The sequence below is a fragment of the Eleutherodactylus coqui genome, chromosome 2, assembly GCF_035609145.1.
Source record: "Eleutherodactylus coqui strain aEleCoq1 chromosome 2, aEleCoq1.hap1, whole genome shotgun sequence".
NCBI classification, from domain to species: domain Eukaryota; kingdom Metazoa; phylum Chordata; class Amphibia; order Anura; family Eleutherodactylidae; genus Eleutherodactylus; species Eleutherodactylus coqui.
Window position 1 is genome coordinate 73,901,821 of NC_089838.1, and position 25,671 is coordinate 73,927,491.

A 25,671-nucleotide genomic window follows, 5' to 3' on the forward strand; every position below is an offset into this window, starting at 1 on the left:
CTGCCCTCCGATCCGCCTGTAAGTAATCCTGGCTGGCTTCTCCACCAGCTTTTCTCAGAGATCCTGCCTCCTGGCAGGACAGGAAGACACTGAGGAAAGTGGGGAAGGGGGGGGGGGGGAGCTTTTAACCTCTCAGTGTGTTCCTGTCCTATCAGGAGGAGGCAATCTCAATTGGTGCTGTCGTGTAGACGACTGGGGAAAATAAGAATCAACCACCCCAATATAAAACTTGAGGGTGTTTCGAAACTCCTACAAGTTGCGAATTAGTTTGATTCCTTGACTTTTGATTTTAAAGTACAAAACAAAATCACATATACAGATACAAATCTATGGAGATATAACATGCACATGTGGATTATGCAGACCATCTTGATTACATGCCTAAGGCTTCTCTGCACTTTGATCAACAAGTCTATTGGCTTTCGTATGTGAATGTATACTTTGCTGTTGATTTGCTTCCAGTCCCTACATTTCATTTAGTGTGTTAGCTCCTCTGTTTCTTGCCATGACTTCTGCTTGATGCGGACTTTAGTACTTACTTGGAAAACCAAGATGGCAATATTTAGAAGGGGGCTAAAAATAATGTGGTCTTGCGGTGCACAGCCTCTGTTCATGTCTATGGAAATTACAGCCACTGTACTGCTCCATGGTTTTGGCCTTTATATACAGCAGCTGCTAACTGCCTAGGCTTTCTGGAAAGGGTCAGGAGAACCAATAGGTAGAAGTTTCAGAGAGGAGACTCTACACCTCAGACATTTATGGGATATGGTGTGGATATGCTATACATTTCTAATTGCAAAACTCATCTACAGTTTATCTTTGTTCAACATCACTTTAATCCCTTAAAGGGGTTGTTCTATGAAAACGTAGCACGTATTTTTAAGAAAGGTCAGGTGTCCAATTGGGGGAGATCTGATCAACAGGACCCTATAAATTAAATAGAACAGCTAGAGATAGCCAAGCACAAGTGTTTGCCCATCTACAATTCTATAGGAACGATTGGAGTGGCATTGTGCACACATGACCAGCATTCCATTTATGCAAGGGCCTTTGGGACCACTATACTTAAAGGGGTTGTCCCGCGGCAGCAAGTGGGTCTATACACTTCTGTATGGCCATATTAATGCACTTTGTAATGTACATTGTGCATTAATTATGAGCCATACAGAAGTTATAAAAAGTTTTTTACTTACCTGCTCCGTTGCTAGCGTCCTCGTTTCCATGGAGCCGACTAATTTTCGCCCTCCGATGGCCAAATTAGCCGCGCTTGCGCAGTCCGGGTCTTCTGCTTTCTTCAATGGGGCTCCGTGTAGCTCCGTGTAGCTCCGCCCCGTCACGTGCCGATTCCAGCCAATCAGGAGGCTGGAATCGGCAATGGACCGCACAGAAGACCTGCGGTCCACGGAGGAAGAGGATCCCGGCGGCCATCTTCACCGGTAAGTATAGAAGTCACCGGAGCGCGGGGATTAAGGTAAGCGCTCCGGTAAGCTTTCTTTAGGTCCCTGCATCGGGGTTGTCTCGCGCCAAACGGGGGGGGTTGAAAAAAAAAAAAAAACCGTCTCGGCGCGGGACAACCCCTTTAATATCTGTAGGGGTCGTAGTGGTTGAACCACTGCTGGTCAAACATTTATCATTTCTTTCGACAGGTGACAAGTTGTTTTCTTAGGTCAACCTAATGCACAGCCTAGTTTGGTATTTGAAGACAGAATATTTTTTTTAACTACACATTTTGAAGACTAAGGTCTTCGTTTTTTTCTTGCCAACAATGCTGTATGAGGGCTTTTTATTTGTGCGACGAGATTTATTTTTTGTTGCCATGATTTTAGGGTACATATACTTGTAAAACATAAATTTTTTTTGGGGGTGGGTGGAAAAAAAAACAGCAAGTGTTGCTTCTTTTGTTTAAAGGTCTACAGTGCTCACTCTGCAGCATAAACATAAGAACTTATCCTGTGGGTCATTGCAATTATGGTGTTACTACATTTGTTCAGTCTTTAAGTTATTCTACTGTTTAATAAAAACATTTCATTACAAAATGTGTTTTTGTGCAAATGCAAAGACCCGTAACATTTTTCTTTTTGACTAAGCAATGTAATGCCTTTGTGTTTGCAAGGTGCAAATTTGCAGCATTCATTGGTAGTATTGTGTAATTTTGGCATTGATTTTCAGTTTTTCCTTTATAGTAGTCATTCTGTGGGATAAATAGTGCTTTGATATCATACAGGTTGTTATAGATGCAGAAATTAATTTAATGTATTCTTATAATAAAAAGGATTTTGTGGGAGAAAGAAAAACGACCTTTTGGTTGGATGTTTTTAAATTTTTGAACTTTTCTTAATTTAACTAGAGGGCCAAATGGCATATGTACATGGCAAGAGGTGGCAGTAGACGTTCCTTTGGTGGTCTGTGTGATCGTTGTCAAATGTGCAAACCTTCTCATGACACTTAAGGCTTCTTCAGACAACTTATTTGCGTGCATTTTTGCGCATGTATAATATATGCGTGCATTGAAAGGAAAATAGAACCCATTAATATCAATTGTTAGTGGTTTGGTTGTTTATGACCCTAAAGTTAACCCCTCATGTTTTTTGGTTCTGCACTCCTCTCTGTTGTGATATCCATGCAGTTATCAGTTTTGACACCATCGAGCCATGGTGTTCTTTGGCGCAAGGTCTTTTGCCACTGATCGGTCCAAGCATTTTAGATTTTTCTAGCAGCTCTGCTCGCATTACATGGCCAAAATACATGAGTTGAGTTTGGTTATCTTGCCTTCCAATGATATATTGGGTCTTATGCGATTCAGGACCTCTGTTACTCTTGTTGTCCAGGGTATCAGCAGCAGCTTTCACCCTCCCCACAGCTCAAATGCATAAATCCTCCTGTTGGCTTTTTAGCAGTGCAGCTTTCACATCCATACATGGCTATGGGGAAAACAATGGTTTGCACTATCTTGCATTTATTTGACTTTGTCCCAATGCTATCCTCCATTTTGTCTCTGGCATAGATTCTCCAGCTTAATCAATTTTCAAACCAAGGAAGATGAGGTCTCGCACACAGACTACAGCCCATTGTGCATTTTGAGTTGAATTTGGCCATTTTTTGCATTTGTAATAATTTTTGTCTATATTCAGGTGGACGCCCCTTTTCTTCACTAGCAGTTTTAATCTTCAATATCAGCTGCTTCAGACCTGTTTCTGTTTCTGCAAGTGGAATTGTGTCATCCGCATAACAGAGATTGTTGATGTTTCTTCCACCAATTTTCCCCCAATTTCCAATTCGTCTAGGCCCATTTTCTGCATCATCACTTCCACATATAAGGTTAAATAAGAGGGTGAGAGGATGCAGCCCTGTCAGACACCTTTGCCAATACCAAACCAATCTTTGCTCCAATACTGGGTTCCCACAGTGGCTTCTGGATTGGTATTAAAGTGATTTTATTAGCTAGACTAGATGTGCCAATACATCCAGCTCTTGTAGGGCCTGGAATAGCTTGTCATGGTTAACGGAATCAAAAGCCTTAATGTAGTCGATGAAGCCATGTAAATATTCTTTTGGTATTCAAGCTTTTTCTGTTATTCATCGCAGGTTTGCAATATGGTCACGGGTGTGGCGATCTTGCCGGAATCCTGTCTGTGCATTAGGGAGCGCAGTTTCGACTACTGATCTTCTTTCCTGTATAATTTTGAGAAGGATCTTGCTTGCATGCGGAATGAGGGCTACTGTTTGGTAGTTGGAGCAATTCTGGGAGTCGCCTTTCTTTGGCAGAATGATGAACACAGATATTTTCCAATCCTCTAGCTATTGTGTGGATGCCCATTAATGCCTGGTACAGCCCCATGATTATTTTCACTGGAACTGGCAATAATAGCTCTGCTGGTATGTTACCTATGCCTGGCGCTTTATTTTTGGCCAGATGTTTTATTGCCACAACCACTTTTGACTCCACAATGGAGCACTTTAAGTCCACTCATTAATGTGTTTTGCGTGCGCATTTCGTGCATGAACAAAAAAAATAGCAAACGCTTTGTCTTTCTGTCTAATGCTTAGCGAAGACCCCCGTAAAAGTCTACCAGAATTTGCTGCTTAATTCCGTGAAAAACACTTCTGGACCTTATTAAGCTAAATAGCCTTCTAAAATAGGGGAGGGTTTTTACGTGTGCATTTGAACAGGCCCTGTGTCTGCAAAAAGTACAGTTCTATGTGCTAATACACATGCAAATATGCCTCATTCTTTGTGCTTTAGAGTGTGCAGTTGTACAGTCATCTGAATAAGATCTTAGAGTAGACTAATGGGCTTGTTTACGAGCAGCTAACGTGCATTTGTGCCATGAACGCATTTCTGAGGTAGTTTCTGCATATATTACTGTACTTTGTGCTGGCTAGGCCATTATACTTGGACACGGGACATAGCCACACTCTGAATTATATGACAGTTTAGCCTTATTAGGTCCTAATGTGTCGCCCCTATTTAAAATGTAATGTTGCCCAAGGCTGGTGCTGGCTACTACCTACCCTTTGGTTAGGCCCCAAGAATATGGCAAACTTGGGGGCCAATGATAGGCCTCTAACTGCCATGGCAAGCCATCAGCATGCTGCAATCATGATGCAGTGATACCAACATGTTTCAAGCTTATTGTACCAACTACGGTGTGATGTACTCCACACTGCTTAACAGTCAAGTGTGGCTCTGTTTTAGCTGTTCTACATCACAGCTGTAATGATGAAAATATTTCGAACCTTAATACACATTTGCTGTTTTTAATATAATAAATAAGAGTGTTAAAAATTTGTAAACTGTGCCACTACGACTTCTTGGAAGATTGCACCAATATACCAGCTGTTTTTGTTTGACCACTCCATCTCCAAGTACTGAGATGCTGCGGTTAGCATTGCTTTGTCATGTTCTGTGGTATGGGCAGGAAAGGCAGATAACATAAGTGAGTTGTCCCCATTGCCTGTTAGCAATGGTGGAGTTGTCACTTTTCATAGTAATTCTGCTTGTGAGAATAAAAAGTTGACTGCTTACAGGTCATAGTTGCAAAACAGGTAGTTTTAGCTTATTATGAGGCTTTGAAAGCAGTGTGAAAATGGCAAGATTTCAAGATAATGACAGTATCAGAAAAAATCTCATTAACATTTAATTTAAAAAATATATGTCCAATATAAAAACTATTTGAACAAGCAATCATTTTCTGACAATACATTGCCTTTAAGAATGTGAAGATGGAATACTTGCTACATTATGAAGACAACTGAACTACCACATTGTGCAAGAAAAATGCTCAAATCCTGTCCACTGCAATGTAAAAAATCTAAAAAGTTTCTGAAATTCAACAGCAGGACATGGCAAAGCTAAAATAGGGAAAAAAGAAGCTGTTCTTATCCTATTTACTAGCTTTCCATCATGCCACCACCGCTGACTAATTCTAGAAATATACACTTAAGTTCACTGGTAATGCACACAATTAAACAGCGTAGTTTGTTAATACAATTTTCGTGCCTTTTATGTTGCCTATAAATTATGTAATCCTCCATTTAATTTTATCTATATGTACATTAAGCATATGGCTCAATTTTAACTCTAGCTTTCTTTTTATCTTTCTTTCTGCATCTAATACTTGGTCCTTTCCTTACCATTTATTAAAAGATAGCTGTAATTATCTGTAAGCAAGGTTATTTCACCTACAATATTATAAGTGAGATTTCCACCTACTCTCTAATCAAACATACAATTTACTTAAATATTGATGCTTTCTCCAATCTCTAGCCATTGCTAGTTTAAGCAAATATACTCCTTGTTTCAAATAGTGCAAGAAATTCTTTTTTAACCTCTTCCAGCTCCAGGACATAGATTTACATCCTAGAGCGTCGAGGTATGTATGCAGAGGTCGCCGAGCAACCTCTCTGCATACAGCGTGGGCGTTAGCTGTTAAATACAGCTGACACCAATGGGCAATAGCCGTGATCGGGCGTTCGGCCGATCACGGCTATTAACCCTTTAAATGCCGCTGTCAATTCTGACAGCGGCATTTAAAGCCCCCGAACGCTGTTCGGGGGTCCCGTATGGCCCCTCCACAGTGAGATCGGGGGAGCGGTGCAGGTGTCATGGCTGCTGGGGGCCTTCTGAAAGGCCCCAGGGCTGCTGAGAGACTGCCTATCAAGCCATCCCCGTGGGGTGGCTTGATAGGCTGCCTTTTAGAATGCAGTATGATGTAATGCTATAGCATTATGTCATAATGCAGGAGCGATCATAGTATCGCATATTATAGTCCCCCAGAGGGACTTAAAAGTAAAGCGAAAAAAAGAGCAATAAAGTTTACTTAATTGTAAAAAAAAATATATATATTAAAAGTTTAAATTACCCCTCTTTTGCCATATCTATAATGAGTCGAAATAATAAAATAAAAATATATATTTGGTATCGCCGCATCTGTAAAAGTCCCATCACAGTAGCACATTATTTATCCCGCATGGTGAATGTTGTCCAAAAAATAAAATAAAAAGAATGCCAGAAACGCACTTTTAGTCACCCTGTCTTCTAGGAAAAACGCAATAGTCGTACGTATTCGGAATTATTTTTAACGGAAACTACAGGACATCCAGCAAAAAAATGAGCCATCGCTAAACTACGTCGATGGTAAAATAAAAGTTATTGCGCGCACAAGGTGACCGCAGAAAATAATTGAAAAAAATTAAATGTCACTGAAAAAAAAAAAAGTAGTATAGTAAAAATAGAAAAACTATACAAGTTTGGTATCCCAGCAATCGTACTGACCCATAGAATAAAGTTATGTCGTTTTTGCTGCAGTTTGTGCGCCGTAGAAACAAGACGCACTTAAAAGATAGCGGAATGTCTTTTTTTTTCATTTTACTCCACTTAGAATTTTTTACAAGTTTTTCAGTACATTATATGGTACATTAAATAGCACCAGTAAAAACTACAACTCGTCCCGCAAAAAAACAAGCCCTCATACAGCGACGTCAATGGATAAATAAAGGAGTTATGATTTTTTTAAGGGGTGAAGGAAAAAACGAAAATGGAAAAAAAGGGCCTCGTCATGAAGGGGTTAAAGCTTACATACAGAGTACTGAAGTACCACCTCCATGAGATATGCTGCACCTGAGATATGATTTGGATTGTAAATCCTGTATTGGAAAACACTTGTACAGTAGCAAAAAGTAATGTTTTTAAGTAGTGAATCCCCAGAGCTGTACAGTTTGTAAGATGGGTACAAATAGAACGTAACAGTAGAATGTAACAGTAACAAGTAGCACTCACAATTTGTTACATCCACTTATGAAAGCTGTAATGAGCTGATGGAAAGGTCAGGCACCTTTCCAGTAAGACAGACATACCTTGCCTTGGAAACTCATCTGATTCTCTGTGAACTAGGTCAGAAACACGGTTCCCATAATGCATTCTATTTTCATGATCATAAGCCTTTAATGTTTCGCTGGAGCTGTACGACTTCTGCGTAGGCACTCTGCAGTTCTCACTATCCAATGATGAGCTGGTGTATCGACATTCTTTTCCACAGCGACCTCTAGTCAAAGATCTATGTCTTCGATCTTTTATATCCATTTTGTCCTTAGTTCTTGGTATTGAATGCTTGTAAATTTGTTTAGGTCTAAAATGAAATTAGGAGAATTACAATTAAAAAACAGTTTTAGCATCGTTACAAAGATCTTAAATAGGTTTTAAATCACATTATATATCCCATATGTTGTACTCATAATATGTAGATTAATTTACAGTATTGTCTTACAGCATACACATATGCAAAGTAACTATTCTAAAATGAAGAAAACTCACTCTAGGCTTGATAAAGACTCTCAAAGTCGAAACATCGCCAGCTGTATCGAGCAATAAAACTTCATCTCGTTACACCATTGATGCTGCCACTTCTTTTCTATTTTGGACAAGAGCTACATGGTGTGATCTACATAGATTGCAGCATGTAAGGGGTTAAAAGCAAGCATCGCTGTTATGCACCTTGCTGTTACAGTGAGGGGCCGGCTATCAGGAACAGCCAGCTCCCGCTGTCCAATGGTGTGGGATCGCTTCTGATCTCGCGCTATCCACAGGGAAAAAATGTACATCCTGCTGCGTTGAGTAACTTGCAGCCAAAATGTACCCTTTTTTGGCATTAAGGGGTTCAAGTGGTTGTACCAGAATACACTTTTATTGCCTATCCACCACTGAGAACCATTTAAGTCTTAACAGGTGTCTCATGTCTCCCCATCCTCAGTGCATGCTTAATGCACCCACTGCAGTGAGAAGGTGTTTGAATAATGGGGCGATCAGTTTTTCCATCAGACTCATTGAAGAGAATGGAGCATCACTGCTTAGTCACTGCTCTGTTCAATCTGAAGTCACTGGAGGTGCAGAGAGGCTACAATAAGAGGACACATGACCCCCATTCTTGTTATCAGTGGGGGTCTCAGCAGTGATGACCCCACAAGTTGAACTTTTATAACCTATCCTATGATAGGGATTTCATTTTTCAACCCCTTTAAGATTTAGGTTACCTTTAGGCTGTAGGACCAGGCATTGTTTTGTTACTACAGATCAAACATCTTTTTTTTATTTTTGCATTGACCCGAAAGAATGAAACTGGAGTTTTTATTTTTTTGTTACGCCTATTGTACTTCTATTTCTATTTTGGGTTATACGTATCTTAGTCCTTCATTTTTTAATTTACTTTTAAGGTGCAAGCAAAAAGAAAAAAAACTAAAACAAACATAGCAATGCCAAATTTTGGCTCTTGTTGTATGGTATGTAGCCATATATTAAAACAGCATTTGGTAGCTTAATGCAATAAGCAAGTCAAATACAGTAGAAAAGTATCAGTACAGTCAAATGGTTTGTTTGCCAGTTTAATTCCAAGATTGCGATCCTCCATTACAAGTCAAAGAAAAAATACTGAAGAAGCTATAAAATACATGAATCAAGAAAGTCCAGCACAGAAAGATTGAATGGTATATGATAAAGTTTTAAAACTAGTGACTTACAACTATGCATTTTAAGCCGTTTAGTCATATTCACAACGGTTGTTTTGTGACTATCATGTTCCATTTTAACTTTATTTAGTAAAGATAGGACTTTATCCGTGGATGTGCTGGGGGTCCTCTGTTTCTGCATTTACTGAAGCTGATCCGACAGCTATATGCATTGTGGTTTACAAAGCCTAGATCCATTCACTTAAACTATGTGTAGGTGATTTCCAAGACCTTTCATTATGATCTAAAACACATTAAAATTACAAGGGGCGTTATGACAACACAATTAAGATAAGATGTAGTCTAGAAAGGGGTATAATAAAGGTATTTGTAAACCTTCATAAAAAAGGGCGTTTTAAATGTATTGTATATGTTTTAAGTTATGCCCCTGTCCTCATAGGTTCGCTGTACTCTAATTCTACAATCCAATATGCCATCACTCCAAAAATGCAATGGATTGTCTAGTTAAGATAATGAAAGATTTCCCACAATGAATCTACCGTAATAAAATGTGTATTATTGTTATGTTTGTTGTAGTACAAAGAAATAGATTTGAGCAAAGGGCGAATTACACACATGCACTCTCCGGCACATTATGGCTGCTGTGATTTTAATCAATACAATCCTTTGTATCAAGTTTGCTTATTGCTGCAGGGATAGCAAGTTAGATTAACAAATGAGCCAAAGACTGAGTCATAGATGAGCTGTTAATTTGCACTATTAGTAGATTACAACTGCTGAAGTCACATTTGATGATCAGAGGAGTGCCCAGCAAGGTCTACTGATGTACATTGAAAGGCTCCCAAAGCATTTATCTCTTTTTAATGAGTACTTGAGAAGTTTTCAATCTATTTTTGCTACAGTGCAAACTGTTATCTATTCTCGAGCTAGAATCTTATGTCTGAATGATACAGCGCTTCTCTTGTTTTGTGATGGCTGCGAAATCTCCTGAGATCAGCATGAATAGCTACAAATAGTCATATTATTTCATGACATTGTTTTCATGACAATTCTCAAAGCTTAATATGCATAGTAAAATAAAATGATCAAATAGTCTTTTGTTCAGCTCTCTTAACACAGTAATTCATTTTGCTCCAATACATTGCCCCTTGTCTAGTTTTACGAGAGTTTCATGCATCAAGCCGCTATTAAAAGTGCAATTCTCGTTTTTAATACATTTATCTCGAACTTTCAATTTTAAAGCATAGATGCTATAAGATCTAAGGGTCATTTATTTGCTACATTATGACGCTTGGCAATATATATTTTACGCAATGCAACTTTAAACGACATTTGCTCATATTACACGTTGAAGTAATTGCTTGTAAACTGACAAGTCTAATAAGCTATTTTATGGCGACAGTTCTTTGAAACCTAAATTGAATTGTAAGTTCTTGAAGCAAAAATTAATTGTGCATGTAAACTGTTAACACTGTGAGCAGCAGAACATTAATGAGACTTGCCCTCAAGGGTTTTAGAATTCTGCCTTTCATCTCAAGAAAACAAAAAGATGATAAAAACAAAAAACGAATTCCCGTAACAGTGGCTGCTATTTAGAAAAATATAGAAATACAAAAATTAAAAAATGTGTCACTTTAGTATTCTTGTATTCAGCTGTTAAGCTTGGATAAAAGACAACACTTTTCAGGGAATTTACTCACTATGCCAGCATGTTGCTAAAGTTTTTTTGGTCATTAATCATTAATTAATGTCCTAATAGCTTTTGGGGGTTCATTAAACACCAACAGTATAGTATGATGAATTGTGATTAAATAATCATAAGTGACAATATAGTTAACAGTCCTGACATTGGAAGCAAGGGATTACCAGTCATAGTTCTACTGTAGCAAAAACTGACCGCTCCCTCACATCCTGCATGCTCTATAGGCTCAGTAACAGTAGGTGGTTGAGTACCCACCCACAGTGCATAATAGGAAGCCCTTACCCCTATAAAAATGATACAACCTTTTCTAGTAAGCAGTTTCAATGGAGTATTTTGATTGAATAACCTACTTAAAAGGGGTTGGATGAGACTTGGAATAAATTTCTACTGCTGTCATTCATGCTCCAAGGCATAGTACTGGAGCCAGAGGTGTATATTGATGCTTCTGGGCCCCAATGCAAAATCTGTAATGGGGCCCCCAAATTGATGCTTTATTCATAGTACTGGGATCCCTGTATGGAGAAGAAACATTTTATGGGCCCCCTAAGGCTCCTGGGCCTGGGTGCAACTTCATCCTCTATAGTTACGCCCGTGACTGGAGCCCAATTGTCATTTTCCAGAAATGTGTGTAACTGTTTATGAGAAAAGCAGACGTTTTTCTAATTTTCTCCTGCTTGTTCTTTTTCTTTCATACTTTGTGTTTTTACAGCCTTCACAGGTATAGCAGTAAGCTATTTTATCAAGTAAAATAAAAAAAACCTAAAACCTGATGGAAATCTGGTATACCCAATGTCAAAAGACAGAGAAGTGATCTTATTCAATAGTGATTATTGAGGCTAATAGATCTATCACTAATCTTCTAGAAATCTGTGCTTCTAAAAAAGAACGGACAGCGAGTGCCAACTCATTTTGTCAGCTTCGTGGTGCTTTCCATAGCCTCCTATGGCAGCCATTGAAGCACACAGTCCGCACCACAGATATGTGGACTGGGCTGCTTCACGGAGCTAGAGACAGCCCGGTCACGCAAGCTTTTTCAGGACAACAGCATCATGGTTTACACATTGCTTAGCATGTAAATTACACTCGTCTGACCGAGCCCTTAGAAGAATATCTAGACAGTTCCTGTGCTTCAAGTATTACATCATGTGTATGTTTGTAGTTTTATTTTAATTATAGTTTAATATATCTTATAAACCTGAGCTAATCTAAGGTTTTCATTGTCATTTTCCAACTTGGCATGCCAAAATCAAAAAAAATTAGCACATTTAATTTCTGAAGTAAACAAAAAGTTATAATTTGTTGACCAAATATTGTACACACTGGTCAAGTGTTATGTTTTTGTTTCAAATGTTAAAAATGTTACTAATAAAACAATCCTATTACAGTTTACAGATATATTTACGCAACTAATCTGTACCATAAGTATGTATAGTCTATTCTTCGTAATACTGGTGTCCGCAACTACAAATACGCTTGTATGCTATTGAAACTGCCAATAAAAATCACTGAAAAAGAAAAAAAAAAAAAAAAAATACTACTGCTTTATTTTCTATATTGTTTATGCCAAGAGGAAAGAAGAAAAATCAAAAATATCTGCGTTTTTAAACTAGGAATAATGTACGCTTAATCAAAAAAATAGTTTGTATAGAAATCAACAACTATCTCCAAGGGCTGCTTATTCATTGGCACAGAAGAGAAAGATTAAATTAAATTCCAGTGATTTACTGCAGTTTAAACCCCAAATCTCTGAAAATTTAAGAGTAATGAAATCACATCAATTTAAGAATTATATGCCTGCATTCTGCCATTTTCTAATGGCCCATGAGGGCATGTCATTGTGTTCTTTATTGCCACGCGCCCTGCCAGTCCTGCAAGACATAATGCTGTAATCAGCATAAGGTCCAAAAATGCTCTAAGTGCTTTATATTTTTATTCACACCCCAATTTGCTTTTATATTACTTAATATCAGATCCAGCAGTTTCTGTAATGATGACTGCTGTTTACCACGTATCTGGGAAATTACTTGCTTTTATGAAACCATGCACTATAGCTAATATACTAATTCAAGGTAGTGAAATGTCAATCGTACACTGACATTTTATTTTTCATAAATTGGGTATCACACTATTGTGTTTTTTATTAAGTTATGAAGTTTACGGATTGTTTAGGGCTTAAGTATATTATATTGGTTGCATCAGCTCAGTGTTTTGTTGTCTAGAAGGTTTACTGTGTGTTTTATGTAGACGTAAACAAGTGTTCGAAATGCTAATTGTAATACAAAACATACAATTTCCAAAGCAGTCTATTTTTCTACTAAGTTTCAAGGATTACGATTGGCCTATATTTGAAATGGTTGTGTATCTAACCTGCCAGCCGGGGTACATGCATGCAGGACGTAAGAGCTGTGCAAAATCTGTTGCAGAATTTATGTTGCATTTGTGTTGATTGACCACTTTAAAAGCTTTGCAGAATTAGCTGTGTTTTTTGTTGTGGAAATTGTAGATTTACTTGTGTTTTTATATGTGGATTTTCCGTTCTGAATATGTTGTCTTTCTAATCTAGTAGGGTAGGGTTGGGACATTGACACAAAAATATCGATAGTCGATAGTATCGACTATCACTGAGCAGACTATCGGTTATTGTAAAATATCGGTTTAAACTATCAATATTTTGATATATCGACTTTAAATGCTGTATAAAAATATAACAGTCTAGGGTTAATAAAGCCATAAAAGCAACAAAAAAAAATTATAGTTTTCTTTTAAAACTTTAAACTGTTTAATTTATTATTAACTTATACCTATTAATAACATCAAAATATATTAAAGTTACAAATGAAAATAAAAAAAACTACAGATAAAACATTAAAATTAGGTATATGAAAAGAAGTTAATCATTGGCCCCAATAATCGTTATCTAATGAGGCAAGAAATATTTACTTGTATGCTCTCCCTTCAAAATACTCCTTTGAGCAGACATAATTTCACTAGCTTTTGTAAACTTTCTTTCTGCAGAAACCGAAGTAGCAACTACTGAAAGATATTTTCTACCAAGCTGGTACAAATTGTAGTAGGGTTAACCTATTTCCCTCCATATTTAAAAGGATTGTCTCCTTAACAACCTGCGGGTGGCATTTTTAAGTACAAAGAAAGTTCTGACAGCATGCGCGCGTGTCTGCGCGTGTCTGCATTTTTTCAAGTTGCCGCTGAGGGACCAACGGTCTCCATGGCAACTTGTAAACAATGCAGGGCCTGGTAATGCGAATGCAGTGCCCCAAATGCAATTGTAATTGTGCTAGATGGGTCTCCTATCTTTTCTATGGGCACTGCGTTCGCGTTAGAGGCTGAACGCACAACATGTTGTGTCTCCTTTTCTGGATGTGACCTTTGTGCGTTCAGCCCAGCCCTCCATCTGCATGGGGAAATGCTTTCATTTAGAAAGCATTGCCCACAGCCATCGCATTAGACGCAAGCGTTCAGAGTCTGCGTATAGCGCGATGAACAAACAAATGTGGAAAAGGGGCCGAAGACCCCAGTTTTTCTGAGAGTCGTTTTGGCTGGAGCAAACCTCATTGGTGACAAACAGACACCTCACACTTTCCAAAAGTTTCTAGAACTTGTTTATAAGTTTATCAGTGCCTCGAGCAAAACTGCATCCTGTTGATAGGGGCTAAAAGAAATTAATATATGTTGCTTAGCAATCCATTTAAATCAATAAGGCTGATTACTGCAAAATATTCTATGTGTAAGAGGACTCATGACTGTTTTGAGGAAGAAGCCTGTGGTTTTCTGTCTACACTGAAGGTCTACATCTGACCGGAGTGGAATCAGGAAGGTCACCAGAACAGATGTTCATCAGTTTAGCAAGAGATGGCTTAACCACAGAGAGTTATCAGCAATTTCTAAAAAGTCATATATCACAAGTCTAAGTCAAATGTTAAGTCATAAGTTTTTCGTCAAATGTAAAATCACGAGTTTTTCCCTGTTTAACCACAAGTCCCATCCTGCGAGAGGGGCTGGCTATAAAAACCAAGACGATGCAAATAATAAACTCAGAGTTCATTGCTTCAACCATATACTGTGTGTATTGGTCAATGCTTTGCCTCTCAAGGAGCGCTCCTACCTAGGTCAATTTGGAAACGGACAACATCACTGACCAGTCTGTTTGTGCAGGCTAACCCCCGACACTGTACAACACAAAGGAAAGGGTAGAATTTAAAGAAAGAAAATCTGGTCAATAGACCACAAGACACGTTTCTTCTTTACCAAAAATCGATATTATATTGCCTTAAACTATTGATGTTACCGATATATCGGACATAATATCATTGAAAAGTATCGCCAAAGCATTAGCAATATATCAGTATTTCGATATATTGGTTTTCGATGTCCCAACCTTATGGTAGGGGTACTTCCTGCACACTGACAAACTGATAACAAAAATAGATTTTCAAGTGGATTCACAGTGTTTTAGCAGAAGTAAAGTTGCAAAAATGCGACACAGTTAGGGGATTATGGTGCAGTTTTTATGTTACCCATTGTTCTCTCTGGCAGAAATCTGCAGAATATACAGTTTACGCAACACAAATAGACATGCCATTGGAAATTAAGCTTAAGCATTTTTAAGAATTGAAGTTGATTTGTTGCAGAAAAATTCTGAAACGTTAAGACTTGTAAAATCTCATTCACTTGCCTTGTACTGTAGACGCTGTGAAATTTCTTTAGCAACTCCGCTAGTGGAAATTCGGTAATTTTACCTGCCTCTATGAAAAAAGGCCTAAATCCTTGTCTGTAGATCCTGTTGACAATCTAACCCCAGCAAGGGCAGCAAACTCACCTGAATAGCAGAAACATAGGTGAGATAGGATGAAATGTAATATGAAGTCCATTTTCTCTGTGTGAGCTAAGTGGTGTCATGTCTGTTAATTCAGTTTATTCAAACAAAAGGCACATTGACCCTTTCATAAAGGCAGCTTCAGACGAGCACGTATGTGCACACCACCCCCATCAACTCCTTTGGTACCTCTGGTGGGCAAATCATGCACACAAAAGTGAAGGTGAGAATGAACCCATTGGAGATAAGGAGTTATATTCCCTGTGCATTACGCACGCAGTTACATGCTCGTCTGGAGCTGCTTTAACTTAAGGTTATTGATGTGTCTTCTTCGAGATCACATTCTGCAGTTCTGCTATTCCCATCTTTAAGACATCATCATAACTTATTTTCAGTCCATATATCTACCAGAGAGCTTGCTTTTGTGGGATGAGTTCTATTTTTCAATGGTGCTATGTAACGTACCATATGATGTATCAGGAGACAAACATTTTTTAGTGGGGCAATGTGGGATAAAGCACATAATGAAATCATTTTGGAGGGGGATTTATTTTTGCAGCATTTATGGTGCAGTAAAAATTTAGCGCCTTTCAGAAGACCCCAGGCTGCCATGATACCTGGATGGCACTTCTGCAATTTTATCATGTGGGACATGGGACACTTTAATGCTGCTGTCTTAACAGTGCCATTTAAAGGGTTAACAGCCGCAATCCAAGTTATCTCTCATCATGGCGGTTGCTGGGAGGTGTTGGCTGTCAGACCAAAGATAAACGCAGGTTCAGAGCAGCTGACAAAGTCAACTACAGACAGATATGCACAGATCAGATCTGGACCAAAAGGAACTAGTTACGAAACACAAGTTAGTTCAGACCAGGTATATGCACACCTACGGACAGAGGAGAATTCAGACATAAACCAAACAGAAAGGCATGCATGCAAACTATCACCAGGGTTCTGAAAGGAGATTATGAGATATGTAAAATGACCAGCACCCTCAGCAAGAGAGGCTGGTATTCGTGTGCACAGACCCCAGGTGATTGGCTGTTTGGAGAGATTTGAAGGAAGCATATTAGCACCAGCGCAGAGTCGAAATTTTCCAGTTTGGGACCAAGTTTCTTTTCTACTTCTATTTTGAATATTTACCATTGAGTGCTTACACTTGTTATGTATATGGTATTAATAATTAGCTTGATATTAGCAGATAACAGTAGGCATTTATGTGCCTGTATGTGATGGAAGTATGATGGAATGTATGTTACAGAACAGCATTCATATGACCATTGACTGATGTTAAAGGACCTTTAACATACTGTTATCTGACCTATGTGTTCTGATGGTCGCCTCCCACTGGAGAAACTGTCAACAAGCATTACAATTACAAGGAATCTGAATATTTGAAAAGCTATATTTTTAACTTTAAATATTTGATTTGAAATAAAATAATCTAGAAACATTGGAATACCCATCACTTAATACCCAAGAAGAGTAGCAATCACTTTTGGCACTATAATCCAACATTTCGTAATCTGAAAGCACAAATTGATCTCCACAGAGGTTGCAAATGTCACTGCATATTAAATAATGAGGTTCGTTTTTTTGGTATTAATTGAGAGCAATTAGTAGCCAACCCTGCTACTGATTTGCAAGCAATGCATTGCTATAATTAAGATGTGATTTATGAACCATCAGCATAATTTAAGGATGCTAAATATGTTCATATCATAAGGAATCAGGGGAGAGCTTTTGCCTCCATATTTTTATTCATTGGTATTATTTTCTATTGAACAAAACCGGATTCATGTTTATCCAGGAGAAAATAAAACCAACAGCAAGCATAGAGACGAAAACCGAACAATGAAGAAATACTGATGACCTACAGTTTCAATATCAACCTAGACCTGTCTGAATTATGAATCTGTATGATGGACATTACAATCCAATTGTGTTAAACTGGCCTAAATCTGTATTGTGTTAGAATTAAATATTTTTTTTTAACACTACCTAACAATAGATATTGGCATTTCCAGCCATCAAACTTAGAGTTCAGAGTGAGTTTGGGGGGGTTTAGGGCTTAAGCACATGGCTGTGTTTTCGTATTGTTATGCATAATGGGACAAAATGAAACAGTTGATTTTAATAATTGCATTTTCACTAGCAGGATTCTCACCTTAGTACAATAGGCAAGAAAACATAGGACTTACCCTATCGTTCCGGCACATAGTCAATACTACGTGTGGGAAAGATATGGCGTAAAGACATTCCTGCAGTTTTTTTTTTTTGCAAACTCCTGTGCTATGTCGTTGAGATTGAATGGCCCAATTCATGAAGCCACCCTCCGTGATATGAATTAACATGCTTAGGGCTGAGTCACACGGGCGTTTTTGCGCGTATATACGCACGTAAAAAATGCATGACCATGTCCATTGCCACCCTTATGTTATATCTTTTGCAGGTGTGATTTTATTTTGGGACGAACGCAGTACAAATGCAGTACGAACCTTTTTATGCGCGTATATACGCGCGTAAAACTGCCTGTGTGACTGAGCCCTTAGAGTGGTTTCACATACAGCAGTTTTAGGTAAAATGCCTTTTTTTGTGTGTCAGTTCACATTGTTTTTCTCCACAGTTTTTTGCCTCATTCTTTTCAGCAAAAAAGGCCATGGGCAGATGTTACCTTTTGGTCAAATGCTAATGTTCCAACATCTTCTAAAGACAGTGTTTTTTTTGGTGTTTTTTTCCCTCTCACTTCTATTCTATTTGTTGTAGTTAGCAAATATTTTTTTGAAAAGTTAGTATACTCTGGGTACTTTGTTTAAACTTTTTTTTTTATTATTCTTGAGTTTTTTCCCATAGACTTCTGTATAGAATTTTTTGTATGAAAAATTTGTTACTAAAAGAAATTATACAAGACGGTTGGGAAAAGGATGAATTTTTGCAAGCCCTTGAGTCACAAAAAAAAGTTTGTGAATGCAGCCTTAATTCTGTCAAACCAGGGGCCAACATGCACCTGAAGCTTGCCTTGGAGACAGTTGTTGGATAATTTTGGTGGAGTTCTTCAACTTATTTAGAGTTAAAGCCAGAAGTGGATTTTAAAGGAATAAAATACTAAAAAAGGAATAAGGGCCCTTTACCCCTGGGATGAAAATTTCTATCAAGATGCTGAAAAATTTGCCATTATGGAATCTGCTAACTGCGGAATTTGATGCAGAATTGAAGGCCGATTTAAGCATTTCCCATTCTGCATCAAAATCTAGTTAGTCCTATGAATTTCAGTGCATAACTTAGTGACTTTTCAGACTTCAGTTAGTCCCCAGTGTGTTTTCCCCACAAAATTGCACAGTTCACTACACAGTTGCATGGTGATCGGGTGCACATTCGCGCACTTCACGTAGATTCCTATGGAGCTTTTGGTGTGCAAATGCTGACCAAAATAAAGCATGCTACAGTTTTTTTGCTCACACAAAAGCGAGAGTGAGATTTACACCAAAATTTGCAATATATTTTGGGCTGCAGATTTTGGTGCAGATCCGCCTCAAAAGCCCCACTATTTGCTGCCGATTTTGACAAGCTTTTGCCATAGGTCCACTGCAGTTGTTACACTTTCAATGGAAGATGTGCAATCTATATAAACATCTGCAACAGTCTGGATTTTGTTGTTGAATTTAATGCAGCGTTTGGTGAAGATTTTTTTACTGCAGAAAATTCACACAATTGTGTTACATGTGAAGCATCCAGAAACTATCACAAAATACCTGTCAGGGTCGGTTAGGAAGGGAGGACAGGAAGTCCCTACAACCAACCCTCTCCCCTGTCCCTACCTACTTGGCCCCCTGGGTGGCGGTCCCCACTCTGCACTGATGGGGACCCTCGCATAAGGGCAGTAGAGAGCAACTAACCAGAGAGACAAAGTGTACCAACAACAAGGGACTAGAGTGCAACAAAGAACAAACAAGGAACAGACTAAATCCAAGTCAGAGCACAGCCGGGTCAGCAGACTAGGAGAGAAAGCAGGTGTTAGCTGGAGAACAAGCAAACACTGGCAGGGACTGACAGCATCTGTGGAGCTAAATACCAAAAGCTCCGCCTAGGTTGGGGCGGGACTTGGTAAAACGCTGGCCGGTAATTCATATAGACCAGCCCTCCTCCGGCCGTGCCCCCTAACAGGGTAACTCTGAGCTTGGTCGCAAAGGCCCCGCCCAGAAGTGCCGCAGACAGCATGCCTGACCCCAGACTGGACGCCAACTTGACCAGGCGACACCACAATGGCCCACGACAGTCCCGGGCACACTGCTACGTCCCCTCCAGCAACTGCAAGTCTCTTCATAACAATACCTTTGTGTTAACCCCTTAGTGATTGTTAACTACTTAGATTTGACAGCGGCATTTAAAGGCTTAACAATCACTAACAGCGGCATTTAAACCCCACGATGAGATCAGCGGAGCCATGCAGGTATCTTCTGAAAGTCCCTGGGGCTGTCATGGCAAAATGTCTCTCAAGTCAGCCCATGGGGTGACTTGATAGACTGTCAGAATACAGTATGATGTAATGCTATAGCAATACAACATACTGCAGGCGCAATCAGAGTATCGCATGTGGTGTCCCTCCTCCCCTTCCTTCCCAAGGGGCTAAAATAAAATATAGAAGAATAAAGTTTCATTTATATAAAAAAAAGTTTTATAAGTTAAAAACACCCTTTTGCCATATTTACAATAAAAAAATTCTAAATAAAACAAAAAATACATATTTGATATCACTGCATCCGTTAAAGTCCAATCTATCAAAGCAATGTATTAATCACCGCACACTGTGACTGATGTCTGACAAAAAGAAAAAAAAGGGATCCCAGAAATGCACTTTTTTGGTCACCCCGTTTCCACAAAAAGTGTAATAAAGAGCGATCAAGAAGTTATATGTGGGGGGCGTGGCTAAGCGCCCATGAAGAACAGTCGCACCTAAAAGAAGCTCCGTGGAGACCCCATTAATCCTGACACATCCTTCCTTCCCTGAGGCACTGAACTTACGTACTGGCGCCCGGAGACTGCACTGGTGCCGGTGGTCGTGCTGGCGGCGTCCCTGGTGCAACTTCTGGGCTGTTTTGAGTGAGAGGCGGGAGGTCCGAACCTGGGCCTGCATGCTACACGTGCCGCGCGCCAGGAGACCGGCACACGTGGAACACGGCGGCAGGAGAGATAACGCTGTGGGCCGCGGCTCCCTCCCTGCTGAACATCCCTGAAGCAACTGGTGGGTGAGATCCACGATACGGACGAGGAGCTGGGCATCGAGTGCAGGGTGGCACCTCCCCCACCTTTGCCTGAGAGGCTGCGGGGGAGCGCGGGGACGCTGGCGGGCACTCACCGGTCCTGCAGGCAGAACACTGAAGTGGAGGCTGTGGGGTGAACGGTGACGGGGCCGGGACTCTCCTCGGGAGTCCCTTACTGCTGCGGAGGCTGAGAGTGGGTGCCGAGGCTGAGGAGACGGCCCCTCCTCCATCCTGACGGACGGCTGCTGCTTAGCTGAAGCGTGGGAAAAGAAAACTGCTACAGCATACAGCGGGAGACTGAGAATCCCAGGCGGGCTCTCTCCAGCTTCAGACAGACCAGCTCTGTGGGGGGCTTACAGCATCCTGAGGTCACAGCACGGCTGGCAATCAAGTTACTGCACTACTACTCCCAGTGGACAGACCTCAGCTGGAAGTAGGCACTGTATTACTACTACTCCCAGTGGACAGACCTCAGCTGGAGGTAGGCACTGTATTACTACTACTCCTAGTGGACACTTTGTAGCTAGAGAGTCATTTTGCCACTACTGCTACTCCTAGCGGACACACCACAGAGGGAGATAGTCACTCTGCCACTACTACTTCTCCTAGAGGACACGTCACTGCTGGAGATACAGCCACTCTGCCACCACTACTAATACTCCTAGCGGACACGTCACTGCTGGAGATACAGCCACTCTGCTACTACTACCGCTCCTAGCGGACACGTCACTGCTGGAGATACAGCCACTCTGCTACTACTACCGCTCCTAGCGGACACGTCACTGCTAGAGATACAGCCACTCTGCCACCACTATTACTCCTAGCGGACATGTCACTGCTGGAGATACAGCCACTCTGCCACCACTATTACTCCTAGCGGACACGTCACTGCTGGAGATAGAGCCACTCTGACACCACTACTACTCCTAGCGGATATACCATAGCTGGAGATAGATATTCTTCTACTACTACTCCTAGCGGACACATTACAGCTGGAGATAGTGACTCTGCTGCTACTACTACTCCTAGCGGACACATTACAGCTATAGATAGAGTGACTCTGCTACTACTACTACTACTACTCCTAGCGGACACATTACAGCTATAGATGGAGCAACTCTGCTACTACCACTACTCCTAGTGGACACATTACAGCTATAGATAGTGTGACTGCTACTACTACTCCTAGCAGACACATTACAGCTACAGATAGAGTGACTCTGCTGCTACTACTACTCCTAGCGGACACATTACAACTAGAGACAGGGCCATTCTACTACTAATCCTAGCGGAAGAGAGAGCTGCTCTGCTACTGCTACTCCCCCCAACGGACACATCACAGCTGTGGATAGGGGACACTTTACCACTCCTAGAGGACACAACCCAGCTGGAAATAGTCACTCTACTACTACTCCTAGCGGACGCATCACAGCTGGAAATAGTGTCACTTCACCACTACTACCACTTCAAATGGTCATACCACAGCTGGAGATAGTTTTTCTAGTACTACCACTCCTGGTGACCACAACCCAGCTGGAGCCAGTGATACTTTTTACCTAAAAAGAAATGCCTTTAGTGTACCCCAGTAGAGTGGGTGACATCAGACTTAGTGGTGGGTCCTGCTGACCGCAATCATATCGACACCGGTGTCCTGCCGGCGAAGCAGCCGTAGAACCTCAAAAATGAGCCGCAAATCTAATATACCAATAGCAGAGCGGCTACGTGAATTTGCTCATGAACATCCTGATGATGCTAGCCACGCACCCTCTGATCCACTGAAACGGCCACCCTCGGCGCCAGGCTCTAGCCCGCTTCTACCCTCTGACTCGGAGCCTACACTACGGCAAGTTACGGCCCAACTACTAGATGCCATTAAATGTTCTACTACCTCATTAACGGGCAAAATTGAAAAAGTTAAAATTGACGTGGGCCTCCTACGACAGGATATGCAGAACCTTAGGGAGCGGGTCAGGGAGACTGAGGCCCGCATCTCACAGGTGGAAGATACTTTAACTTCAATACCAGCTAAATTGACCGAAGTGGAGAAGATGGCCGGTCTATGGTCTCAACGAGCTGATGACCTCGAAAACAGACTGAGAAGAAACAATCTTCGAATCTTAGGCCTGCCAGGGCGTGTTGAGGGACAAAACCCGTGTGCGTTTATGGAGGGGTGGCTGAAAGACCTTCTTCCAGAGGCGGCCTTCTCTTCAGCCTTCGCCATTGAACGGGCACATAGAGTTCCATCTCGGCCCCTACCTCCGGGTGCCCCACCGCAACCGATGCTGGCACGATTACTCAGAAGCAGGGACAGAGACGCCGCCCTACAAGCTGCTAGACGTAAAGGGGCACTTAAATTCAACACCACCGTCTCCATTTTTCCCGACTTCTCGGCCACTCTTCAAAAAACGAGGGCATCCTTTGTCAACGTCAAGGGTCGGCTGAGAGAAGTTGCTATTCAGTATTCCATGATGTATCATGCCCATCTGCGAGTCATTCATGGCGACCGCACCATCTTCTTCTCTACACCTGCGGAGGCTGAGACCTGGTTGGAGCGACTCCCAGGATCGCCCAGACGTTGACCTGGAGCTCCAGGAGTTCAAGAACTGGTAACCTAAGTGTTGAGACCCTGTCGGGAGTCTGCCCTCTCTACCTCGTGTTTAACACCTTCAACTCCTTTCTTTTCCCCTACCCTGTGTGGATTGGGCAGTACTACATGACAGAGACCTTTTGGGACTTCTCCCACGCCTCAGGGAATTATCATTATAACGGTTATATGTCTTTCCGGGATCCACGGACTTTATGCTTGGTGCGAAATGTGAGATTGTGCCCTATATATTGCCATCTGAAAGGTGCACTCTCTCCCCCTATATTTACTATGCTGCATGAACTAAATACCAATGTTCTCCTCATTCTAAGTAATCGGGCACACATGCAACTTCAAGTTTGGTTTATAATGTTTAGTTATGTTTTTTTTCAAGTTTTGCAAGGATTGGTGCAGCACAATGTATGGATGTGTGATTGGAGGGGATTTGCAGAGGTTGGGATGCTCCTCGGCCACTACTGGGGGTCTACCCCCTTTAACTTATGGATTATCCTACTACTACATGTAAAATATAATATGAATGTCTAATTTCACTATACTGTCCTGGAATGTCCGGGGGCTGGGCTCTCCCAGAAAACGCTCTATGGTTTTCTCACAGGTGAGGCGCTGTAACCCACATATTATATGTCTCCAGGAGACCCATCTGACTCCAGAGTCTATATCATGGTTGCGTAAGCCCTGGGTCCAGTGGTCCATCCATGCTACCCACACGTCATACTCCAGGGGAGTATCCATCCTGATACATAAGCGACTTAGATGGGAGCCTGGTCAGACCCTGAGGGGAGATATGTCTTTATACAGGCCTGGGTTGAGTCAAATCCATAGGTTATCCTTGGGGTCTACCTGCCACCGCCGGCGAACCTGACTATCCTTCATCAGGCGGCCCAGTTTGCGGCTCAGTTCCCAAACGCTGCTGTTGTCTGTATGGGTGATTTTAACATGTTGCTTGACACATTAGATAAATTTAGCACTACTCTGCCCATTTCTAATAACCCACACCCTACAACACTAACTACATTTACTCAGGAGGTGGGCTGGCAGGAGGTTTGGAGAGCTAAACATCTAGCAGATCGGGAGTTCTCGAGCCACTCAGCCGGCAGCAACTCTCTGTCACGCATTGATTACATTTTCGGTAACGCCCGTGCTTGTTCAACAGTAGCGAAAGTACAATACCTTCCTAGGGATGTGTCGGACCATTCTCCTCTTTGGGCTGAATTTGCTATAGCAAATAGTAAGACTAATAGACATGGTTGGAGAATACATCCCTTCTGGCTAAGCCTATTTGACCCACACGATCGTATTCCCGACCAGCTTGCCACCTTTCTTGAAATAAAGAAACGGATACTGACCCGGCACTACTCTGGGAGACCCTTAAGGCCTTTCTCAGAGGCTGCCTACGCTCCTCTATATCATTTATGAAATGCAATACTTCCCGATGTGAGCAGGAGATGGCATCCGAATATTCCAAATTGGAAGCGACTTATGTCGCAGACCCCTCAGATGACAATAGAACAAGGTGGTTGAGTCAGGGAAGACAATATCTCCTATATCTGCAGGAGAAGGCCCGTAGGTCCACTTTCTTTGCTAAGCAAAAATATTATGAACAAGGTAATCAATCCAGCAGCTTGCTGGCTCTGTTAGTCCATCAGAATTCAGCGTCTCCCTCTATACTATGTATCAAATCTGATTCCGGAGAAGTCCTTATTGACGGGGATCAGATTGGGATGCGATTTCAATAGTTCTACACTGAGTTGTACAACACCAAATTCCACCATTCTCAGGACAACCTGAACAATTTCCTAAATAAGCCTACATTCCCAACACTCACACAGGACCAACAAGCACTTATAGATGCGCCTTTTACCCTGACTGAATTAACGGAAGCGCTTTCGGGAATGTCCAACGGTAGATCGCCAGGCCCTGATGGCATTCCAATTGAGGTATATGCCAAATACCAAGACATACTGCTCCCTACATTACTTGCAACATACAATGCGGCCTATGAGAACGGAGATCTCCCTCCATGCTTCTACGAAGCAACAATAGTATTAATTCTAAAACCGGATAAAGATCCCCTAGACTGTGGTTCCTACAGGCCAATTTCCCTACTTAATACTGATTACAAACTCCTAACTAAAATGCTGGCTAATCATCTCAATACCATAATACTGGATTTAATCCACCCGGATCAAACTGGATTTATGCCCGGAAAATCCACTAGAGACAATTTGAGGAGGGCCCAAGTGGTGACGCAGATAGCGGCGGCCAGAGAAGAGGATTGGGCCTTGGCCTCCTTAGATGCAGCAAAGGC

General features: G+C 41.1%; 1 protein-coding gene across 8 annotated transcripts in view; it reads right to left on the reverse strand.

Annotated features, from left to right (window-relative positions):
* TENM2 (teneurin transmembrane protein 2) overlaps positions 1-7,582 on the reverse strand; it is a 1,550,877-nt gene extending 1,543,295 nt beyond the window's left edge. For all 8 annotated transcript variants that reach the window (XM_066591118.1, XM_066591117.1, XM_066591116.1 and 5 more), the window contains exon 1: positions 7,357-7,582. In XM_066591118.1, the coding sequence (XP_066447215.1) occupies positions 7,357-7,582 (226 nt within the window). The remainder of the gene's footprint in view (positions 1-7,356) is intronic.
* Between the last annotated feature and the right edge of the window lie 18,089 nt (positions 7,583-25,671).